Raw genomic sequence first — 25180 nt, 5'->3', positions numbered from 1 at the left:
AGATTGATTGAGGAGAAATTATGGCCGCCCTGAAACTAATTATGGCCAGCCCCTAGCTGGCTTTAGATTGTAGCTGTCCCCAGCCCCTTGCAACCTTCAGGACCCAGAAAACCAAAGACTCTTAAAGGAAGCACATGGCTTTGATGTAGCCTCAGATGCAGGCCAGGAAGACAGAGTATCTCGATGGGCAGATCTCGGAGGGCTGACCAGAGGAAGAGCCCCCTGAGAGGGGAGAGTGACAGGGAGGAGACGGTGAAGGACAAGGCGCAGCTGAGTGACGCTGGTCCCACAGCTCGCGTCCACACACGCCACCATGTCGAGCATTTTGGTAAACTGACCAAACGACTAACTGGGTAAGCTCTGGGGAAAGCTGTACAGGGAACCATGGCATGTCTTGGGTACCTTTGGTCTCTGTGTTCTTAACTTTTTAAAACGATTTTTTATTTGTTTCTAGAGAAAGGAGGAGGGAGGGAGAAAGAGAGGGAGAGAAATATCGATGTGCAAGGGAAACGGCGATCGATTGCCTCTCACAAGCCCTCAGTGGGGGACCTGGCCTGCAGCCCAGGCACATGTCCTGACTGGGAATCAAATTGGCGACCTTTCACTTTGCAGGACGATGCTCAACCCGCCGAGCCACACCAGCCAGGGCTGATCTGAACTTTTTGCCACCTCAGTGATGTTGCCTCCTCATTCCTCTGTGGGAACTCAGGGGCACAGGATCACAGAAACTTGGAAGTTGGAAGAGAAAGTCTATAGCAGTTAGCTGGTCTGTCCCCACTCAAAGGAAGCATCCCCAGTGGGCTTCTGGTTCTGGCTCCTGTTCATGGTTAAAAAGCACCCTTTCCACTGGGTCAGAGTCTGCCTCCTTATCTCCCCCTCCCAGTGGGTCTTGTTCCACGTTCAGAAGTAACTTTGAATAAGTTAACTTATTCTTCCATTTGAGTTATACTGCAGACAGTCCCGGCTCCAGTCATTTCTCCTTTTCTCCAGCCAGGGGTGTCCAACCTGTGTCCCATGGGCCACAGGTGTCCCAGGATAGCTATGAATGTGGCCCAATACATAACTGTAAATTTACTTAAAACATGGGATTTTTTGTGTGATTACGTGTCACAATGTATTTCATGTGTGATTACATGTCACAATGTATTTCATGTGTGATTAGGTGTCACAATGTATTTCATGTGTGGCCTGAGACCACCCTTCTTCTTCCAGTGTTGGACATCAAAAGGATGGACACCCCTGCAAGCCCAAGACAGCACCTTCATGATCATTCCCGATGGGACAAGGGGCCCCAGACCCTACTCACCCATATACCTTCCCCTGACAAAGGCTCTCTTAAAATGTGCTACCCATTTTTTCCTTTGTATGCTCCCTCTTTTTTTATTCAACTTATTCTCAGAAATGATTCCTTCAACCTAAGATGCAAATGACTAATCATGCTTACTGTGTTACCTTCCCAGAACTGTTTATATTTTAACAGGTTCAAAGCCTTCGACTGAAGGGAGGCTGGGAATGTTCGGGCAGCACACAATGGCCGGGTGGAAGAGGAAGAGGAGGCAGGCACGGAGGTTTCTGGGACCCTTAAAATCGTGCTCGATACTTATCCTGAACAGAAGACCAACCCAACCAGATAATTCACTCAGAATAATGAAACTGGTGATGTTAACTTATGTGGCTCAGGTAAATCTGTGGTGTGATTCTCATCTTCCCCTCGGGTGAGACTTCTCACCTGGTCAGGAAAATCCTCATAAAATAAATTCTTTGAAGGCAGGAGCTGGTCTGAATCTTTCCTGGTTGGTTGTCAAGTGAGGATCTGAGTAACACATTAATAGTTCCTCATGCAATGCCTCCTGGATGAATGAGCCCATGGGGTCAGGCCCCAAGGCTGAGTTTCTAGGGGCCTGGCTCATGGAAGTGGGCAAGTGCCCTCGAGCTGCTGATACAGGGTCCCATTAATCATGGGATAATGAGACTAGGCAGAAGTTTGGGGCCATGAGTTATCAGAAGCTATATCTGATTTACCAAGCAAGGGATTGACAACAATAAAAGAATAATATAAACACACATGGAGACCCAATTTTGGTTCCCATCCCAAAGATATTGTGGAATGAAAAACGTGATTTTTGAACTAAAATATTCAACTTATCTGTTGAATTATAGAAAAGACAGGTTACAGTTGGGATCTGAATCAGTGGTCTGGAGACTGAAATGGAAGAAATATCTCAAAGCAGAGCAACAATACAAGTGGAAAAGACTGTGAAGAAACTGAAGGACTTGGAGCAGAGAACAAGGAGAACTGACGTTAGGCTTTCCAGAGCTTGAAGAAGGAAGAGTGGGAGGAAAGCAAAAATCAAAGCAACGCTAGAACCAAAGCTGCTGAGCTGAGGAAAGACTTGAGTTTGCAGATGGAAAGGCAGTTTTGATGAGGAAAGACACACATGTAGGCTTAACCTTAGAAAATCCCCGAACTCCAGAGATAAGGAGAAAACCTTACACCTTCTAGAAAGAAAGAATGGGTTATTTATGAAAAGGAAAGAATGAGATTGACAGGAGGTTTTTTATTTGCAATACTTGGAAACCGGAAAATGAAGGCACAAGAACTATAGAAGACTACAGTCCCAGGGCCCCACCCTCAGCTAAACCATCATTCACTTACCAGGAGGAAGAAACTGTGGACAGGCAAACAGTCGGAGGACATGTCACCTGCATTCTGTCATATGTTACTTGAAGAAAATACTCAAGGAAGGGTCCTAAACAGGTAATTAATGAATACGAACAAAGATCACAAACCAGGGGGAGGTGATGAATAGAGAAAACAGCGATAAAAAGTAACATGCCCAATTGAAACAGGAAACTCCAAATGAACAATGACAGAACTGCTGGGGACATGTAATACATGGGTTAATGAATAATTCTTGTAAAACAAAAAGAGGAAAATTGCAAGGGAAAGATTAAAAGTGATAAAACTGATCTCAGCAAAATCTAGGGGTGGGAAATCCAAGAGAAATAAGTATTGGAAATGGGGGCCCTGGGGAGGAAAACAGCGAAAATAGTTTAAAGGTTTTTGTTCCTTGGAGTGAGGAAGGAGCATTGGACAAATGGGGTACCGTGTCAGGGTATTTGGCATCTTGTTTTTATGTAATAATAGAGAAATATGCTTTTGATTATGAGCATTGGGGAAGGGGCAGTAACCACTAATGGAATGAAATAAAATAGGAGACCTTCCAAATCAACACAGGAAAGAAGGAAAAAAGAGTAGTAATTAACATACTAAAATGAAAAAAATGAGAACAGTAAGGAAAAACAAAAGCAGTCGCAACAAATAAATAGTGGTGTTCTCCAGGTCCATCCACGCTGCAGCAAAAGGTAGGAGTTCCTTCTTTCTCACTGTTGTGTATTCTCCACTGTGCAAAGGTACCACGGCTTTTTTATCCACTCACCTAGTGATGGGCACTTGGGCCTGGAGAATATTATGCTGAGTGAAATAAGCCAGTCAGTAAAAGACAAATACCATATGATCTCACTGATATGTGGAATTTAATAAACAAAATTAACTAATGAACTAAATGGAAACAGAAATGTAGGTACATGGAACAGAGTGACAGCTGTTGGCGGGGGCCGGGGACTGGATGAAAGATGGCGACGGGATGAGACAAAGAACAGTGATGCAGGACCCATGGCCACGGACTACGGTAGAGGGATGACTGAGAGGGTAGGGGATGGGGCTGAGGGGAGGTGGGCAAAGCGGACAACTCAGGGACAACTGTAATAGCATGAACAATGAAAAATAAAAGGAAATCAAAATAAAGTGGAAGAAATAAAACAAGCATATTCATGACTACACTAAATATGAAAAGGTTAAATTATCTTATTAAATTACAGAAAAACCAAGATTAGGTTAAATACAAAACACTGCTCTATGTTACTAGTAAGAAACACAGTTAAAAGAAAATGACCAAGTTAAAAGGAAGTGATAATGACTAAAACAAAGGGCTAAGAAAATGTCAGAAAAAGCAGGTGTGGCAACATTAAAGATGGATAAGCTGAAATGAGGTTAAAAGCACCAATGAGGATAGAACTGGGCAGTTGTAACAGTAAAAAGTAGAATCTCTGAAGAATCAATGATGGTCGATAGGCATCAAGTGGTATAGCTGCTGCATATAGGAGACAGAGTTTTTAGAAACACAAAAGAGTTTAATAAAACTATACAGTTACAGTCCTACCTCAGTACTTGTTGGCTTCAGAACTTGTCAGAGCCTGTCATTGTTGCATTTTGGTGAGAAACAATGTTTCAGTCCTCGGGGCTTACTTGGAACTCATCACACTTGCTAGAACTTGTATGAGTCATCATGCTGTCCAGCACTCGTGGCTTGCTTGGTACTCTCTGGATTCCGCACTCATCACGAGTTCCGGAATGAATGAACAATGAGTACTGAGGTACCACTGCACAGTGCAATATTAACAAACCCTTTTCAAAATTAAGGTCCCATAGACAAATAAATAAGCACATAGAATTAAATGATGCAATTAATAAATCAATTTAATATGTCTTCCTTTCAATAAAAATTTTGCATTTTGTATGTCCAAAATAAATCAAGTAATTGGCTACAAAGAAAAATTTATAAAATTTTCAAATAGGATTTTATAGGCCATATTCCCTGCTTATAATCCAATAAAACTAGAGATAGGAAGTCTAAAAATGTCAAAAGATCCCAAGTGCTGGAAATTAAGAAATACATTCTTAAATAATCCTTGGATCAAAGAGAAACCAAAACTAAAATTACAAACTATTTAAAAACTGATAAAAGTAGAATATCTTATTCCAAAACCTCTAGTACACAGCCAAAGGTGGACTCAGGGGAAAATCAATAGCCTTAAATGTCATTGTCACTAAAGAAAAAAATATCTAAAATGAAGAAATTTTACATCAGTTTTATAAACATTTGGGAAAAAACCATTTAAATAAACCACACGAAAACAGGAAAAATCAACAAAATAGAAAAAACAAACCACAGCAAGTAGAAATGACAAATTAATTCCAAACTGCTTCTTTGACAAAGCCAATAAAATGGATGAAGCTCTCACAATCCTGATTAAGGAGAAGCGAGAACAAAATCGCACCAGATTGGAAAGTTCAAAGGAGACAGAGCCACGGACACAGGAGAGACCGAATTATGGTCAGAACATTAGGAGTAACTCTACAGCATCACATTTTCACAACCACAGAAAATGGATCATTTTCCAGGAAACAAACTCTCGAGTTTGACCAAGGAGTAGAAAACCTGACTTTGTCAATTATCAGAGAAGTAATTGAAAAGATGATTCGAGATCGATGATTTAAAAATGCATCAGGACAACACCGTTCCACGCTGACAGAACTCTTCAGTGTAGGAGAGAGGATTAAAATAGGAGGGGACAGGGTGAGGCCAGAGGGAGAAGAGATGAGAGGGTTTGGGGAGGGGACAGTAGAAGGGGGTTCCATGATAGAAAAAGAGTTTCAGACAGGGTTTCCTCTAAAGCCCTGTTCTCCCCACCCTTACAGTCTGTCTCTCTTTAATGACTGCTCATTAACGTTCAAATACGAATGCTCAGTTACTCCCGGTGGTTTGGGGTGATAGTGGGAACTATCTGGTGGCTGCTCCTGTTGGTGGCGTGAATCTGTAAGTTTAAGGCTCCTGCCTCTATTCAGTTGGCAGGGGCGGGGTGGGTGGGCAGTGAGACAGGGGAGTGCTGGTGAAGGTGGGACAAGATCCCTGCAGGGAGCTCTCCTGTCCCAAGAGACTGTTTGGGCTACTTCAGAGGACACCTGGGCATCTGCCCATGGACTGTGGACAGGGTGACCTGCACTGGGTAGATTTCTTAGAAGGGTGGGATTTTCATTCGTGCCCCACCCTCATCCATGCCCAGGACAGACACAGCCTCTGCCCACCAGCCCGGCTTCATGAGATTAGCTTTGTCTCCAGAAATAACTTGTTTGAGTACATTTGGGAAATGCCATCAATTTTCTGCCACTTAGCCCCAAAAGTGTTTTTAAAAAACATTTCGTCACTCTTGTCTGACTTCTCTTGGCAAACACATTCAGTGATTAACACTACTTCATCCAGGCATTTCTTTCTTATATCAACCTAGTAGGTAATTTTTTCTCTACTTATACATAAATATCTAGCCATCTTGATCCTAGTATATTATAGAATTTCTGGGGCCCTGTGGTTTTTCCAGACTTGCTGGACACATTTTTTTCTGACTAACTTAGCTTTTATCCATTTGTCTTCAAATGAGTTTGGTAGCTTGCAATACGGGTTTTAACTTTTCATTCCTAGGGGCCGTTAAAGTGAAGGGGAAGAGATAATGATGCCCAAGTGAGATGAAAACATTTTCATATCCAACTAGTTTTCCTCTCCTGGAAATCCAATAAAAGACAATTCCCATCCAATTCAATTCTTGGATGGAGCATCTCAGGGGCTTTATGGAAAGGAGAGGTGATTGGGGGTTATCTTTGGTTTGGTTATCTCTTGTGAGAATATCTTAGCCGGGTTGGCTTTAGCTCAAGTGGTTATTTCGTCATGACAGATACTAGAATAGTTAGGGGTCTCCCCTTCCATTATGGGTAATTGAGCCCTGGCTGGAAGCCTGGGAGGGAACTGAAGCCCTCCTGTTCCTACTGAGGCAGCACGAGTCACAGGATGGGGCACTGTCTGGCCTGCACACTCCCTCCCAACCCCAAGATTCTATGAGTCTCCCTGCTTTTCCTGCCGGAAACTCCTGGGTTTCCAAAGGGTCATGGTTTTTACTTCTTCCCATGGTGGCCAGCCACCTGGCAGAGGGGGACACAGAGGGAGGAGGTGGAGGACGGTGAGCCTCAGACGTGGTTCCCAGACATCTGTGTGGAAGAGGGTATGGTTTAAAACTAGTGCACATCCCTGGGTCTGTCAATTCTCTGAGAGCCTCACGGCACATCTTCCTGAGTCTGGTCATACTAATCTCACTTTCTTGTGTTCCCTTTGTTTCCTAAGAATCTTTACACTGTCACCCAGCAGGTAGATGGCTCCGTGGCTGTGTCTGTTATACACAGAACCTGGCATATCCTTTGGGCCTGCTGACAGCCCATCAACTCCTAACCATCATTATGCTGATTCCCTGTATCACGGTAATGATTACCTATTGCTTATAGGCCAGATCTAGCTGGCTGCCTGTCCAATCAAGTCTTTTTGGGGCACAACCACATTCATTCATTTAAATGCCCTCTAAGGCTATTCTTTTTTGCTATAATAACAGAATTGGGTGTTTGCAAAGGAGACTGTATGACTTCCAGAGCCAAAAATATTTACTATATGACCCTTTCCAGAAAAAGTTTCTTAACTCCTGAGCTATATATAACTAAAGAATGAATGCAAACTAATGACTATATGGATTCGGAAGCCAAATCGCAAAATTTGTGGATAATTGTTCTTGTAGAGTCAAGGGTAACCATTTAAATATCATACATCTCATAGAACCTCCCAATGCCTCAGGCAAGTAAGAAAATGGAATAAACTTCCCTAGCTATTCACAAATGGGCTCAGGCACTTACCTTAACTGAAATTCCTACCTGCAGTGGCTGGTTTGAGCTACACTGAGGAATGCGTATCCTTCACAATACAAGTCACATATAGGATTCTAATTAATTAATTCCTCTCTGCTATTGAATATAATCTTGCTCATTACTCTGACCACTAAATGCTCAAGACTCCCTATCTAGACACTTCCAGTGCCCCGGTTGCCCCTATTTTGACTTTGAAACTTTATCAGTGTGAAAGTCCTCTTTCATGTAAGGCTGTATATGTCCCAGCCACCAGCTCTGTGCACTGTGGTGCCTTCAATTGTTTGCACACGTCCTCTGAATTTTCACCCACTGTGTGTCTGCCTAGGAATAGTCAGCAAATTCAGTTTTGAAGCATCTATTACTTAGTTAAGCATTCCAACAAGACTATCTGTTAATCACTTTCCCAAAAGAATAAAAAATAACATTCTTGTTTTAAGTCCATGCCATTTAAAACATTATGGCTTGCTTCTGACTCCAGTAAGCTCATGACCAACTTCCTCTAATGTCATGTGATGGATACTTAAGGCGATTTGGACAGAGAGAGAAAGCCAGCATCAGGAAAGAGAGTTTTAGGTGTGTTTGGTTCCACAGAGGTGCAAGGAGGGGCAAAGAAGGAGGGAGCTGCGGCTGATTGAGAGCACGGGGAACAGACACAAGGTCCAGGCAAAGAGCGTTTCTGCCTGGAACTTGACTAGTCACCGCTGGGGGGCTTCTCTTCTCCACTGCTTTTCACTGCCAGGTAATAGACGCGGTTGGCCTCTGGGTAGGTGACTTTGCTGAGGGGCAGCTTGTAGATGGCTGGGTTGTTGGTCGTCAGGAGCAGGAAGGTGAGGGTGGAGAGGCAGAAGGCCCAGGTGCCCAGTGGCACGCCAATCTGGAAACAAAAGCCCCGGGGTCTGAAAATGTTCCTGGGTTTCTGGGACCCTTGGGGGAGAGGGATGTGGTAGGGGCTGAGGATGGGGACTGTCCCTCAGAGTCATCATTGGTTTCTGGGGTCATAAGGAAAGAGGAGTTGGTCCAGGAATTTGCAGTGTCATCATCGGATACAACTGTAATCTTTTAATGATGGAGCTAGAAATTGGCCTGGGAATGGATGGCCTCCAATATCTGGCTACACGTAAGTACTTTTCTCTCTTCCTCCTTGTTCTCCAATGCTGATTGTAGCACGCACACACACACACACAGCACGCATGCACCAGAGGCACATGTAACTAATTGCCAGTCCTTCTCCGGACAAACCCTGGGTCAGTCTTCACAAAGGCATTGGACAGAGTATCAGCTACAATAACCCCCTCAGGACTCTCCCACAAGACTCCAAACACCCTGAAGCCCTGACTAGGGATGGGCACAGTGTTCAGGAGAGTCCCAGCTTACCACCGCCATTATGTTGGAGAGGGCTGCTCCCACGTAGGCACAGAATAGGGCTGCGGAAAAACAAGGATCACCGAGTCAGGTTCCCAGGGCCCACCCCCACCCTCTCCAAGAGCAGAGATCCCAGCCCGTCTCCAGCAGCCTCAGTGTCCACACCGTACCTCGACATTGGGCATGTGTGAGCGACATTATTAGTTATCTTTGCAGGCAGGTGTGGCCCATGTCCCACCAGACTGGGCCTTCTCAGGGAGTAAAGCCTCAAGTAAACACAGAGAGTAAAGCTTACATATCCTTTTATCCCCTCCCACTTCCATGGTGGCCTTGCATAGAGTCAGGGGTCATTAAGCATCTTTTGCCTGTCCACACTGACCTTGGCGATGGTCTAGCACAGGCTGGATGACTGGATGATTGCCTGTCTGGGGGGTGATGGTCAGACTGCATGAGCTCCAGATATGGGTGCTCCTGCCTAAAATTCTGGGTGACCATGATGCTATTGGACCCTCACTGAGTCCCTTCAGAGCTGGACCTTATTGGGTCTCTGAGCTCATCCCTAGGAGCCAGGCATCTGGGTTCAACCACGGGACGTGGGCATCCAGGTCAGATAGGGGAGCTTCGCCACAGCCCTGGTATATCTGGACAAGCTCCTCTGCCTCTGCCCCTTTGCTTTCTGTGTCTCTGCCCAGAATGCCTTCTCCCTGTCTTTGCCCATACAAATCCCACCCTGAAGGTGTTGCGATGAACCTCAGCCTCCCTGGGAAACCTTCCCAGATGGTTCCAGCAACAGGAAGCCTTCCCTTCCCTGAAGGCCAAAGGCAGTTATAGTTTGAACCTCAAAATATCTGGCACTTTGACTTCACAAACATTTGCTGAGCCCACTGTCTCCATGTCTACCCTTGTGCTGGCTGCTGAAGGACATACATGGAAGTCACTTAGAGCGTGGTGTTGGGTGCAGATTGTGGCTGATTTCTCTTCCGACACAGCATTCTCTCTTTACTCTATGGAATTCGAGCTTCCATGGGGCTGTCTTATTTTTCTTAGACCTCAGTGCTCCCATGTACACCATCTCACCAGATCTTTCCAGTGATCTTAGACATCACAACCTGAATTGCACAGACCGTGTCTTCCCGAGGATGTGGTCACCATGTGTCTGCCATGCCTGGCCCAGGGCCTGGCACTTACTGGTGCCCTACAGATCGCTGGGGAATGAAGAGTTGTTGAGAGTAGCGATGCTGCCACTAGTGCATGAGGAAATGCATGTGTGGTTTCCTCATCAGCGTTCCAACGCCGTGTGACTATAACCGCAGTAATGGTGAGTGTGATTCCAGCTGACAGAGGAGGACCTTCAAGTCCTCCAGCTGTGAAAGACCGAGGCCAACAGTCCTTCTATCACTGCTATTCAGTTCTGACTAGTGGTCACCAGGGGTTTCCCATCACCAAGGGTGTGGGAGCGGGGAGGGAGAAATAGCAGAGTGACTTGGTTGGCAGTTTTCCCAAATACCCACTGCAGATGAGGGCCAGCACGTGGGTCTGCCAGGTGAGGGCGTAGAACATGCCTCCGATGGCGATGCAGGACAGGACGCAGTTGTAGCTCCAGAGGCCCATGTAGATCACCTTGAAGGGCGTGGCCATTGTCAGGGCTGTGGGACAAGGTGTGGTGTTTCTGGCTGGTTCTGGGTCATGGCACCAAGGACACCTTGTGGCTGGTGCTGGGACTCAGGGTGCCCTCCTTCCAGCCATTCCCCTCACACCCCCTACCCTCACCCATCAAAGGGACCTCTACAAATAGCAGCTCATCTTTGGAAACCAACAATGGGAAGAGAGCAATGGTTTCAATTTTTTTTCTAAGATTACACACAGATGTATGACTACTTCCAGGGGGAGGGGAGGCCAAGGTCATGGGGCTTCAAGCCCTCTCTTTGGCCAGAGCAGCTGCATTTTCAGCAAGAAAGATTTCAGTTGAAAATGTTCTGCTTCAAAAGGCTGACAAAATGTGAATGTACACACTTAGATACGTGGAGGCAGAGAAATGACACAGCAAAATGGCTGGGGTGTGCGCAGTAGGTGAGTCTGGGTAAAGAATTATGTGGACCTACTGTGCCACTTTTACTTTTGGTAAGTTTGAAATTTTTTCTGGGTAACTTTTATTTAAAGTTCTTCTAAAACATTTTTGAAAATATTGGAATAAGTCAACAGGTTCCTATCTCCAATGCCCCAAGCTCTAATTTCTGACTCTTGTCTACATATACATATATAAGTGCATGTACATACATACTCACCTAGGTAGAAATATTAAGTCACATTTGTCAAGTGGCAATACAATATTTGAGAAAATCTTTTTTTTTAGCTTACTTGAAATTTTGGTGTCAACTCACTTATGCCCCTGCCTGGTCAGCTTCTGCTCCCCACTCCCTTCTCCCACCTCTCAGCAACTAGGGGCGCAGTCTGCAGGCCAACTGGTCTTCAGTCCCCTTGCCTCTCCCCACATGTCTTGCTACTCAATCTTTTCTCTTTGGAGAGTCAAGAAAAGGGAAAAGTAGTCCCTACCTGATAGCGTTTAAAAACTCCAGTGAAGATGGTAAGTCCAGAACATCTGTTGTGTGTGGGGGAGAATGACTTTAGGGATAGGACCCCTGCAGAGAGCGGCCCTGCCCTACCTGCTAGCACCCCCAGCATTGAGCCAATGGCCGCGTGCACACAGATGAGTGGCGAGCAGATGAACAGAGCCACCAGGAACACGCCGCCTGTCCAGGGATTGTCGCAGCCATACACCTGGCCAACCCCGATGGGGATGGCCTGTAGCAGCTGCAAAGTAAACAGAGTCCAGGTCAGTGGCGTCTGGGCTGATAAGGCACAGACTGGGCCTTGGGGCCAGGACCGAGCCATTCCTGGGGTGGTGGGCAGGTAATGGGGCGGGACGGGAGAATGGCTGTGCCCTCTAGCAGGTGAGAGAAGATGGGAGGGCACGAGCTAGAACAAACAGCTCCTCACTCCACCACCTAGCAGGCATCTGAGCATCCCTCATGCAAAACCAAGCAGGGCTCCCCAACACAGGGGCTGGGCTGAGTGTTTCTGAGGGACACATGGTTTCTGCTTTGGGGGGACCAGGGGACACTTTCTCACTAGACTGCCATTAGGGAGTTCAGGGTAGTATAAAATTCCTCTAGACTTTCTGAAACCCTAAAAATATTCCAGGAGTACTAGAAATATTCTAGGTCATTTTGAGGGATGATCAGAAAAAAAGGTCACAGTGCATTGGTGGCCAAGCCCAACTTACAGCCTCTGAGCTTGACCCCTAGTCTGTTGGCTGCTGCACTTTCAGTGCTACTCTGGGGACTGTGAGACCCTGGGAAGGCGGCGGAGGCACTTCCCTGCCAAGGAAGAGAACTCAGCACTGAAGAAAGGTAATATGGAGACCGTCTGGAGGACAGCATGCAGCCCAACCCTTCCTGAGCCCAAACATCATTTGGTCACGTTGGAATTAAAGATGATTCATCGGCAGTGAGGTCAGACGGGCTTCTTCTGCTCAAGCTGCATCGCCCACATTTTGGCCATCCTTTGAGGGCAAGAAGGAAGGGAGGGAGATTGGCAGGGAGGAGAGAGAAATGGCCTGGGGGGTCGAGGGCTCCTGCTCTCAGGCGGGCTCTGCACGATGTCATGGGTGACCATGGGCAGGCCACCTCCTGGGCTGTGGTGCCCTCCTCTGTAACAAGGAGGCTGCCCTAGCAGATGATCTTCCAGCTTTAAGGGCTGTTCTCCACTATCAGGGCACGTGCCTTTTTTGAGGACAGGGCTCCCTACGGCTGGGTACATAATAGGTGTTTAATGACTATTATTGATTAGCTCAGTGCATTCTAAACTTTGTATACGTTGGAATTACCTAAAGGTCTTTAAAAACATACTGATGCCTGGCTCCTCTCCAGACTGTCTGATTCAACGGGTATGGAGCATGACTGGGCCTCGGGGGTGTCTAACATGCATCAGAGTGTCTCTAACACGCACGAGACCTGTGGGCGCGTTATTGATAATCTAATGTAGATGTTGGAATTAATGGTGTTTCTCCCACTGGTGAAATTTTGTACTTTTTAACAACTTGACTGAATTCTGAAGTTAGTCTGATTTCTTCAGTCGAGGAATCTTGGAGAAGTCTTGGGCTTTGCCCCGCCCTCTGTCTCTGAGTAGGTGGCCTTTTAATGACCAAGCACCGTTTAGGGCAGACCCTGGGGGCTGGTGCAAGGAATGACAGGGCAGGGCCCCCTGTGTTATTTAAAAGAACCCTGGAAACACTTTGTACCGGTCCAGGAAACTCAGCTGAAGGTGGGGAACAGGCGGGAAATCTACTCAATAAATATTCCATGATTTCCCGAAGTCCGAGGAACGCAGGATGCCGAGGGATCCAGCTCCCACCTTCCCAGCTGGGAACATGGGTTTTAAGCCCAAGCCGTCAACCATGAGAGGAATGAGGGAACAAGATGCCTTGGAGCGGAGCCTGGGTTTAGAATGAAGCTTCCTCCACCGGGACTCATATTTTAGCCGGGGAGAACTGTGGCCCCTGGGGAGGCCCGCCCTCCCCTCCACGAGGCTCTGCAGGCTGCAGCTGACACCCTGGTGCGAGGCGTGGTCAGGTGTGCGGTGGAAATTTACTGAGCACCAGCCTCCTCCTTCCAAATAATCCTCCTGTAACAACAACAGGCCTGTTGAACAAAAAGGAAGTCACTCCCTTCATTGTTTGAAAGAGAAAGAGGGAAACAGCACTGGTTCTTCAAAACCCAGCTCTGGATGGTGAGGAAGAGCAGGAGCCTATTGTCGGAGAGCTGGTGCGTCGGGAGCTCAGAGAATGAGCTTGCGGCTCAGGATACGTGGATTTCTCAACGTCTGTTTGAAGGGACACGAGAGGCGTCTCTTGCCTGTGCCCTTTCCACTCCAGTCCCCTCAGCACTGCATTGTGTAGCTACACAGTGCAGGATGGGTGGGGTCTCTCTCTCTGGCAACAGCACCTGTCACTGCAGCTGCCACTTGGGTCGTGCCTCACCAGTGGGTATAGCTTAGAGACAGCGTATCTGTGCCCCAAACATGGCGCGCCTGATTGCCAGATGGCTGTTCATTGATGATCCTACCAAAGTTAGTTTCGCCCCTGTCTCCACCCCAGCTGTTTTCCATTGAAGAGGGTGGACTTTCCCATAAATGCAGGCTTCTGGGTTTGCTCTTTTATTGGATTTTGGCCCTAGCCCTGCCTCTGATTCTACCGTAGCCCCCGCCCTAGACAAAACTGTAAAAAGACAAAAACTTTAAAAATGGCTGGCTACAGCATTTGCCACTAAGGGTAAGGGGGCCTTTTCTTTTCTGATGGGGTTCAATTCACAGTGGGGACAAGCGCTGGCGGCCCCCACCCCAGAGTGGTGGCCTGGAGCACAATACCTAGCAGGGGGCCACACGGAGATTAAGCGCATCTAGACAACAGGCATGGCTTCGGGGTGGAGAGGGCTCAGGCATCAGGTCACACAAACAATATGTGAGGACATCAGTCGTGTTTTCAAATATTCAAAAAGTGGTCATGGCAACAATACTGTAAATTGCTCTAAGAAGGAGAGCTAGAACTAATAGGTGGAAGATGAAGGGAGGCATCTGAGGAATGTGAAGAGCCCTCCAACACTCAAAGGCACACAGTCATGGGTGCTGCGTGGACAGCAGAGGGGCTCATCTCCCCGTGATGCTCCTCGCTGAGTGTGCAGGGCCCGCCCTGCGTGAAGAAGGTGGCAGTTCAAAGCTCGGGCTCGGCGTCAGGCTGCCTGGGTTAGAACCTCAGGCACTAGCTGCAGTTTGACCTTGAGCAAGTAACCCTCACTGTGCCTTAGTTTTTTCATCCATAAAATGGGGATGATGATAGTACTTCTATCATGGGATTTTTATGATGGTTAAATGAGTTATTAAGTTGAGGGCTCAGAACAGCGTTGAATGCATAATAAGCTTACCTTAGTGTTAGCTGTTAGCTCTCTTGAGGTTTTATAACAGGACTAAAATGTTACAATTTTCTATATATTATCTTGCATTAGATTTCTGTTACATCCCTTCATCTACGAAGTCTAGCAGTCAGTAGAATAAATGAATATGCACATCTGTGACAGTAAGGTACAAAACACAGTTCTTCAGCTTTGGCATCATGGACATTTGGGACTGGATAATCTTTGTTATGGGGAGGGGGTTGCCCCGTGCACGGTAGGATATTTAGCAGCATCCCTGGCCTCTGCTCACTAGATGCCGGTCACACCCCCACAGGCCCAGTCCTGACAATTAAAAAATGTCTGCAGATATCGCGTGCTGTCCCCAGGAGGGCAAAATCACCCCTGCTTAAGAAACATCAATATGGAAAGCACATGAAAATTTACCCTCCAATTCTATTGATAATATCTTTTAAGCCCTAATTTTAAACCTTTTATTTTTAGTGTCTTGCCCTTTCATCCGACTACTCACCTTATGTGATATTTTCCCCTCAATCCCACCATCCTGTACGGACAACTGAACACACGTGGACCCTCGTCTTTTGGAGTGTAAGCTTCACTAAGGCAGGGATGTTGTTGTCCCCATGCATTCCAGTGTCCGATAAAGTGCCCGGCACAGACTAGGTCTTTAAGAAAGGCTCGCTGACAGAGTGTGTGAGGGTGGCAGCGGCCGGTTTCCTGGCCTGTTCCCCACTAGACCCCCAACCTGAGGGGGAGCCTGGCTGTGCACACACCCGTCAGGGGGAAGGCCTGTGGAGGGAGCAACCCCTCTGCCGCGGGGCGACTCACCAAGGGCACTTCAATCTCCGCCCAGGTGATGTTGGGCGCTGCAGACACAGGCTCTATCAGTGTTGTGGGGAAGAAGAGGTTGTAGTGGCCTGTGGCCGCCAGGTACAGGGTCACTGCGATGTTGAAGGGCAGCGTGAACACCGGCAGGTCCCACTTGCTGAAGACAGAATTCAAAGCGCTAGAAAGAACTGGGCTGAAGATGGAAGAAACAAAGGGTTCACACTGTGATGACTTTTAGGTCTACACCACCCCTTCGGTGCTGGCCACTGCACCATTTACTGTCCCCTCTTCCTGACATGGTCATTCCTGGCCCCCTTGATCCATTGACCCGTGATTGGGAATAGGGTGTTCGATGTAAGGCTGTACCTTTGAGAAACAGAAGGTAAAAATAATATAACTTGCTTTGAATGGAAAACGTAAAAAATTTAAATATTTCCTTGCAAGTTAAAGCAAGAAAGATGAACAAAATGCAATTGTTATAAAATAGCATATATTACTTTTGGATCATCAGGCTGTGTCATGGCCACTATGCTGGGCTGTGACCATGCTTTAGGAGTCTGGCCTTCTAGGAGGAGGGGCTAGGGCACAGAGGTCGCACCGGGGACTGAACTCAGTTCAAGTACTTGAGCTGCTCTGGGAACCACCATGTGAACCTGAAACCTTGAGGGGTTTGTGTTCTCTCTCTTCTTGGCTTCTTCCCTGGGGAGAGCATAGGTTTTGGAGAAAGATGGAGCTAGGTGTGAGTTCTAACTACAGGCTGAGTGACTCGGTAGTTAATCTTCCTCACCTTTAGTTTCCTGTGATGGGCCCGGGCACCCTGGGCACCTCACACTTTACTTCTTCCACACTCGGTGAGCTCAGGACCAAACACGAAATCACACGTGAGCTCACATAATCAGGTCAGTTGGTCTGCTTTTAATGAATGACTATGAATTACAAATGGGCATTTAAGGCGGTCTGAAAACCTTCCTAGCAAATTAACTCCCCAGTTGCTGAGACAACTATTTCACATTTCCTCCTTTCTCCTCAAATCTTCACACCTGCTTCCCTTGAGTTTCAGCTGACTACCTTGCTTTCCTTCATTAAGAAAATAGAAATGACAAGAGGAGCAATGCTTCATTTCTCAACCATAAGATCCACACTCCAACTGCCTTGTGTCCGCACCCTCTCCGCTCTGCCCTTTTCACATAATGGGAGTATCCCTGCTCCTCCATCAGGCTAATTCTTCCCCCTGTGCTTTGGGATCCAATCTGTCTCAAAGATTTCCATCCTGAAATTCTCTCCTTTTTCTATGAGTCATTCTCATAAATATAAAAACATATTCTCCTATCTTCTACCTTTACAAATCCCCCCAATTTAACCTGATGTCTGCCTAGCTATTGCCCCATTTGCCTGCTTCCATTCACAGCAATACTCCTCAAAGTATCGTTTATCTTCACTACCCCCGATATTCCTACTCCCATCCTTTCCTAAACCCACCCTAGAATCGGAGTTCTCCCCATGCTGTGGAGATGATTCTTGTCCAGTTCACTGATGACATCTATCTCGCCAAATCCGTGGTCATTCCCTGCCCCCTCATTGGACTGTTGGACCCTCTGACTGGATTGAAACTCTTTCTGTCTGGTTTGCCACAACACTGCACATCCTGTTTTCTTTCGGCTTCTCCAGCTGCTCCTTCTTGACTCTTCATCAGTGGTTCTTCTCCTCTCCTGCCAATTCCTGTATATGAGGGGATCCTATGACTCTTTCCTGAGTTTTCCCTTTCTCTTTCTGGGTAATAGCTTTAGTCTCATAGGCAAAAAATATCTTCCATGGGCTTCTGCCTTCCAAGTCTTGACCATATCACTGAGTTCCAGAGTTGCACATCCAATGGCCTACTCAGCATCTCTTTTTGGAAGTTTAAAGTTTAATATGACCAAGGAGAACCCTCAAGTCGCACCCTGTCTCCAAGCACCAACGTGTTTTTCTTAGTCTTCTCCATCAACCCAGGTGCTCAGGCAAATTATAGGAGTATCTGAGTCATCCCTCACAACCCTCATGCTCCACAGACTCTCAGGAAGTTCTGTTGCCTCTACCATCCTTAAAATATACCCAAGCCCGACCACTTCTCACCAGCTGCCTGGATACCACCCTGGTCCTAATCACTCCCAGCTCTTGTAGCTACTGCAGCAGACTCCTAACCATGCCTCCAGTGTTTACTCTTGTCCAGTTAAATCGATTCTCCACATGGCAAGCAGACTGATTTGTTTAAATTTAAACCACATCCTACCACTCCTCTGCTTAAACCCCTTTAACTATTTCTTGTCACAGTTGTAATGAAAATCCAAAGGCTCACTGGATCTACAAGGCATGCGGGGTCTGGTCCTCCTCCACTTCCGCCCTCACCTCCTGCCACTCCTGCTCCACTTGCGGCTCCAGCCCCACTGGTCCCCTTTCTTGAACACATCCCACTTCTCTGGTTGGGGTCTGTGGCCGTGCTGCTGCTTCTGCCTGCAGCGTCCTTCACCCAGATCTTCAGATGCCAGGTGCCTCTTTGTTTATCATTTAGATGAAATGTCCCCTCTGCAAGGTGGCCTTCCTGACACCCATGGCTCAAATCTCTCTGTTTCATTTGCCCCATTTTGCTTTCCTCAAACTACTTATCACATATTGAGATGATCTTTTTAATTAACCAGTTCACAAGTTTATTTCTATCTTGGCCGAGGAAAATGTCAGCTCTAAGGGGATGGAGACCTTTTCTTGTTCACGAGAACCCCAACACCTAGAATAGTCCCTGTAGATAGCAGATCCTCAGCAAATATTTGTTGGATAAATGCGGAAAATGACACTACTAAGACCTCCCCTATGGATTCAATTTCAAGGACTGCAGGAGGTGAGTGAACAACTACAGTGTAGCACAGAGCTCAGTCCGGAGTAGGGTGTTCAATGGTGTTTTATATTTAAGATTGGGAAGTGAGACTTCTGGCCAAGATGAAGGTGTAGGTAGACACACTGTGCCTCCTCACACAACCGAAAGAAGGACAACAACAATTTAGAAACAAAGTAGCAACCAGAATTGACAGAAAATTGAACTGTATGGAAGTCGGACAACCAAGGAGTTAAAATAGACACATTCATCCAGACCGGTAAGCAGGGAAGAGTTGGGCTGCCAACTGAAGAGGGGTCACAGCACAAAAAGTGGTGGCACTGGGTGCACAAGGCACCCCGGGCACACAAGACAGCAGTGGGGGGACCCTGGGCACACAGGTGGCAGCTGGCAGACCCTGGGCACGGGATGGCAACAGGCAGACCCAGTGAGGAGGCAATTGTGAAGCCTGGCATGGCATGCAAGGTGGCTGGCTGACCGGGTGGTCCCACATTGGTGTGCAGATAAACCAGGCAAAACCGAGGAGAGAGACAGACTGTGCAACTCAGGGTCTCAGCAATTGTAAATAAAGCCTTAAAACACTGATTGAAAACACCTGTGGGGGTTGGGGTGCCGAGAGAAACTCCCAGCCTCACAGGAGAGTTTGTTGAAGAGACCCACAGAATCCTAGAATGTACACAAGCCCACCCACCTGGGAACCAGCACCAGAAGAGCCTACTTTGCTTGTGGAAAGTGGCAGAGGGGACTGAAATCTGAGAGAGAGCAGAACAAGCACCATTGTTCCCTCTCTGACCCCGCCCCCACATACAGCATCACAACCCAGCTATTGGGTCGTCCCACCCTGGTGAACACCTAAGGCTCCGCCCCTCTTACATAATAGGTGTGACAAGACAAAAAAAAATGGCCCAAATGGAAGAAAATATCAAAGCTCTACAGCAAATACAACTAAGCAATGAAGAGATAGCCAACCTATCAGATGCACAGTTCAAAACACTGGTGATCAGGATGCTCACAGAATTGGTTGAATTTGGTTGCAAATTAGATAAAAAAATGAAGACTATGCTAAGTGTAATGAAGGGAAATGCACACGGAACCAATAGTGATGGAAAGAAAGCTGGGACTCAAATCAATGGAGTGGACCAGAAGGAGGAAAGAAACAAACAGAAAAGAATGAAGAATCAAGAATTCAAAAAAATGAAGAGAGGCTTAGGAACCTCCAGAACATCTTTAAACATTCCAGCATCCAAATTGTAGGGGTACCAGAAGGGAAAGAGGAAGAGCAACAAGTGGAAAACTTATTTGAACAAATAATAAAGGAGAACTTCCCCAATCTGGCAAAGGAAATAGACTTCCAGGAAATCCAGGAAGCTCAGAGAGTCCCAGAGAAGTTGGACCCGAGGAGGAACACACCAAGGCACATTAGTCAAGATTAAAATGAAGGAGAGAATCCTAGAAGCAGAAAGAAATAAGGGGACAGTTACCTACAAAGGACTTCACATCAGACTGTCAGCTGATTTCTCAAAAGAGACCTTGCAGGCAAGAAGGGGTTGGAAAGAAGTATTCCAAGTCATGAAAGGCAAGGACCTGCATCCAAGATTGCTCTATCCAGCAAAGCTGTTATTTAGAATGGAAGGATAGATAAAGTGCTTTTCAGATAAGGTCAAGTTCAAGGAGTTCATCATCACCAAGCCTTATTTTATAAAATGTTAAAGAGACTTATCTAAGAAAAATAAGATAAAAAACATGTATAGTAAAATGACAGCAAACCCACAATTATTAATAACCAAACCTAAAACAAAAAAAAACTAAGCAAACTAGAACAGGAACAGAGCCACAGAAATGGAGATCACATGGAGGGTTAGCAACAGGGGAGTGGGAGGAGTGGAGAGGGCAAAAAAGGACAGAGAATAAGTAGCGTAGATGGTAGGTAGAAAATAGACAGGGGGAGGGCAAGAATAGTATGGGAAATGTAGAAGCTAAAGGACTTATGACACATGGACACAAACTAAAGGGGGGAAATGTGGGTGGGAGAGGGTGTGCAGGGTGGAGGGGAATGAAGGGGGGAAATGGGACAAGTGTAATAGCATAATCAATAAAATATATTTAAAAATTGGGAAGTGATGGTGGGCTGGGGGCACTGGAGGCAGAGTACCACCCAGTGCAATGTGGCTGAGGGGCTTAATCTATGCAGTTATAAACCAAAAATATGCAAATGAAGAGAAGTCTTTCTGCTCCTTGAAGGTGGAGGGGAGCTTGCAGGAGACATTAAGGAAATCCCCATAGAAATGACTGCTTTAGTTGTTTGTTCTGATAGATGAGAAAGAGACCCTAAGAAGAAACATAAATTGCCCAAATGCTCAAAGTAGTAATTTATTCACAAGCACTACTAAAAAGTAATGGAACAGTACTGAGACTAAATTAAACTGCTTTTCGTGACTCTAGACTATGACACCAAATAAATGAATTGACTCCTTAGAGATGTTAAAAATCAGTTGGCGTGTCTGACAGGTGAGCACAGGGGTTGGGGACACAGGTTCTACCACTGAGTGACAGTGGGCATGCTTGTGTGGACACCCCGGGACACTCCAGACCTGCTGCAGATGCAAGTGAACTGAGGCTCATGGGAGTAAAAGACCCAGGGCACCCCACACACGGTGGCTGCTTCCTCTTAATACCCTTCTCATCCTTCTGCAAAACGAGGTGACTTCACAATAAAATCTCAACTGATGCTTCTCATTCAGAGTCTATGCTTTAAATATAGACATTCTGGTCCAAGAACACTCTATGCTTCTGTCACAAGCAAGTTTACAGCTTTTTATTTGGGTTTGGCCCCCAGGATAGATGACTCCCATATGGCCCGGAGTTTAATAATACAGGTTCTGCATTCAGAATGTGCCACCACTGACACCTTTGACTGAGCATGACCTGGGGACAAGTTACTAAGTTACTTAAGCTTTGAGTGCCTCAGTCTTTCCTTCTGTAAATCGGGGTGATGATAGCCTTACCTTGCTTCGGACTGCACGTAGGAAATACTCAACAAATGTTAGCCTTTCATATGAGGCCTGTCATTCAAGGAAGACCATCAGCCCAGTACCAAACACATGGTGCTTTGTTGCTCTACGGTCCCCACCGTTCCAAATTCACAAATGATCCTTTCGGCTTGCCCTTAAACTTGGTGACTTTCATGGTGTCTTTCAGGACAAACCAGCCTGACTCTGAAGACACTGGACCCCATGATGGTGCATGTGCCACCCATCCGGTACAAGACACAACCATCTAGGGTCTCTATTTGAGGAGTAGAGGGAATGAGCATCTCACCAAGCCATGGCGGTGAAGGTCACAGGAAGCAGAAGCCACCAGTAATAGTCAAACTTCTTGGAGAACACGGCTATCAGCAGTCCGACCAGCATCCCGTTGTACCCGTGGAGTCCGGAGGCGATAGCGGACCTGGGGTGGAACAGAGTTACTCTGCGTTTGTATTTCATGGTCCCTCACTCCAGGCACTCAGAGAAAAAAGTCAGTTTATTCAATGAATGTCTCACAATCACATCACTGCCAGCACCTTTCCAGACACACACACACACACACACACACACACACACACATGAGTGTGCACTTGTGCGCACGAGCCCTGATCACCTTTGCCGATCTGGAATTAAGTTATGCACTTTTGTCTTCTCTGTGTCTAAACTCTCCTTCTCAGGGGAGGCTCAGGTTGCTACATACAGCGGGAAATCTGAAGGAAACCTGAGGTGTGACCCTGGGAAGGTGTGTATGTGTGTGTATGTGTGTGTAAGAGAGGGCTGGTTGGGGGTGGAGGCCAGGAGTACACTGGGCAGCTGCAGAGGGGGTGCGGGGAAGAAAAGGGGTGGCAGGGAAGACCACTGCTGTTCAGAATGTCCTTGGGACTAGAGTAACCATCGAAGGAGCAGAAACCTGTGTTTTGGGAAAAATCATTATTTTAAATCATGCTTGCATTTTTGCTGTATTTTCCCATTTGTGTTCAGGGTTAGACTTTAGTTCTTTTTTGGTTTTAAATACCCACTGCTTCAGGCAAACTGAGCAAAGACAGTTGGCCCCCCTGGTCTGTGCCTGCCTCAGAGGGAGTGATTCTAGAAGGCTCTGCAGTCAAATGGAGCCTGGTACTGTCATCTGCTGTGAGCAGTTTAAGTCTGTAAGGATCTCTACTATCCCCTTCAAAGTTGACACTCAGGAGATCTTGGCCTCCTCTTGATAGAATAAGGTTGACAGGAGTAATCACCTCTCCACCTGCCTGTCCCAAGACCCAAGACCAACGTAGAATGGGACCCACCTGTCCTGGCTCAAGGCAAGGGCAGTTAAGGTAGAGACCACTGCCCCCAGACCCCCAGCAATCGTCCACCAGGGATTTTGGATCAGGAGCCCGATGAAGATGATGACCCCACTGAGAGGGTTGTTGACGAACATCACCTGAGCAGCCCCCCTCAGGACCCAGTCTGTGAACTGGAGGGCCAGTGGCTTATCTGAAAGAGACAGGCAGGGCCATCAGCAGGGTCCAGCTGGCGCTTCCCTGCTGGACCACTTGTTGGTATGGCAACCAAGACAGACAGGGAGGCACCCAGGACATTTCCCCTCACTCAGCCTGGCTCCCAGCCCATTTCTGAGTGGCCCGGCAATCAGTCCGAAGTGGGTGTTAGTTTTTGCCATACAGACTGAGGCACCATGCCAAGACCAATTTAACACCGTTCCAGCCACTGGCTCGGTTGGCAAGGAAGCCTCAGGGGCATTCCAGGGGAAATTTATTGATCCAAGAGAAGAGGTGGAGACGGTAGGGAACTCTTTATTTGTAGTGTTCTGTGACTCGGTTGAAGGCTGGTATCTGAGTAGCAGAGAAAGTAGTCATGAGAAAGGAAGCTTGGGAAAGAAATGAGTGACGAGACAGGACCCAGAGGAAGCCAAGTCCAGAAGAAGGGACACACATCCTGCCTCAGTCTCCGGTTTGGTTTCCAGGACAGTCTGTTCAGGAGGGGCCAGGGGGATAGGGGTATTTGTTAGAGCATTTAGTTTAGGGAAATGAGGAGAAGGAAGGCACTACAAGGAAAGAACCTTGGAATGTTGGGGGAGGGTGGGGCCAATACTACATAGCACATACTGCATGGCTAGGAAAAGTGAAAGAAAGACCAACCAGCTCATTTGGGAAATGGCTTATACGTAGCTAAGTGGTTGTCCTGTAGGTATTCCATTATCCCATGAAGGAGTGAAGAATTTTCAAAGAGCTAAAATTCATGAAATGCATTTAATTCCCAAACCTGGGGAATCCAAGTTAGTAGGGTATGTTGTGCCTCCCTGGTGCCACCTCAGGGCTGGAGCAGCCCCAGCTGTGGGTGAGTGGGGCCAGGAGCTTCCTAGGTCCAAGTCAGACAGAGGGCTGTCTTGCTGGCCGGGCCCAGCCAGGCTGCTTCTTCTCCGGGCAGTTGCTTACCTGCCAGCCAGCTCCTGTACTCCTTCATCTCGCCCGTGAGATAGCCCACCGCTTGGAAGAGGCTGGTGCCCCAGCCTCCTGCAGAGCCCTGGGGCTCAGCCCTGCTTTCTCTCCGTTTACTCCTTTCATGGGGCTGTTCGATTTTCATGACGTGGCTCTCTTCGTTGGATGACCGGAGATCCTTTCAGGAGAAGCCGTGACAAAATATCAGATAATAGAGCTTTTGGAGAGTGGGGGGATTTGGGGATAAAGAAGGTTGTCAGGTTTTTTTTCTTTTATATAAAGAATCACAAGACAAATATGCCCAGAGTACCCCACACAGGCATGCTATTCCCAGGATTACTACACATTCTTTGTGGCAGGGCTTCCTAACCCTTTGTGCCCTGGATCCCTTTTGGAATCTTGGCAAACCTATGGACTTTACAGAATGCAGTGTTTGTACATAAAGAAAGTAGGATTACAAAGAGAGCCAATTACATTGAAACGCAGCTATCATGATATTAAAAAAACTGCAAAGCACATACAGGCGGGACAGATTCAAGACCCAGTATCATTTCACAGCAGTGAGGAGTGAGTATCTGGGGCCTGTTCGCTCCAGCTCGGGACAGCTCTGCCGAGTCCCGGCAGCTCCTGAGCTCACCGCGGGGGCCGCTGAGGTCTTTACTGCGACTGCTTCGCACGCAGCCCAGCCCCTTCTGTCTAATCCCGCTGCCTTATTTCTCTACAAGTATTGACCCTGATGGCATCCCCCTATAAACTTCTCTTTTTTTAAAAAAAAGGTTTTGTTTATCTATTTTTAGAGAAAGAAGAAGGGAGGGAGAAGGAGAGGGAGAGAAACAGGAATGTGTGAGAGAAACATCAGTTGATTGCTTCTCGCACACACCCCGACCAGGGATCAGGCCCCCAACCCAGGCATGCGCCCTGACCGGGACTTGAATCGGTGACCTTTCACTTTGCAGGATGATGCTCGGCTAACTGAGCCATGCCGGTGAGGGCCCCTGTAAACTTCTTACATACAAATAAATCTCCAGGTCAGCTTCCTAGGGGAACCCGATCTGACAATGACAAAAACCTCAGATGTTCTAACATGACTGTTGTTCATTTCTTATATTCAC

The 25180-nt window shown here is 47.0% G+C and overlaps 1 protein-coding gene across 1 annotated transcript in view; it reads right to left on the bottom strand.

Annotated features, from left to right (window-relative positions):
- Positions 1–25180, bottom strand: part of SLC14A2 (solute carrier family 14 member 2) — a 402581-nt gene that overhangs the window by 22727 nt on the left and 354674 nt on the right. The window contains exons 5-12 of the mRNA XM_037033647.1: positions 24066–24246; positions 22917–23106; positions 21923–22051; positions 15739–15931; positions 11608–11755; positions 10456–10590; positions 8957–9006; positions 8282–8456 (exon numbers count right to left, since the gene is read on the bottom strand). Of these exons, the coding sequence (XP_036889542.1) occupies positions 8282–8456; positions 8957–9006; positions 10456–10590; positions 11608–11755; positions 15739–15931; positions 21923–22051; positions 22917–23106; positions 24066–24246 (1201 nt within the window). The remainder of the gene's footprint in view (positions 1–8281; positions 8457–8956; positions 9007–10455; positions 10591–11607; positions 11756–15738; positions 15932–21922; positions 22052–22916; positions 23107–24065; positions 24247–25180) is intronic.

Source organism: Sturnira hondurensis, unplaced genomic scaffold, assembly GCF_014824575.4.
Source record: "Sturnira hondurensis isolate 20B ecotype Veracruz unplaced genomic scaffold, ASM1482457v3 Scaffold0001872, whole genome shotgun sequence".
Classification (NCBI taxonomy): domain Eukaryota; kingdom Metazoa; phylum Chordata; class Mammalia; order Chiroptera; family Phyllostomidae; genus Sturnira; species Sturnira hondurensis.
This window is presented reverse-complemented; position numbering and strand designations above follow the sequence as displayed.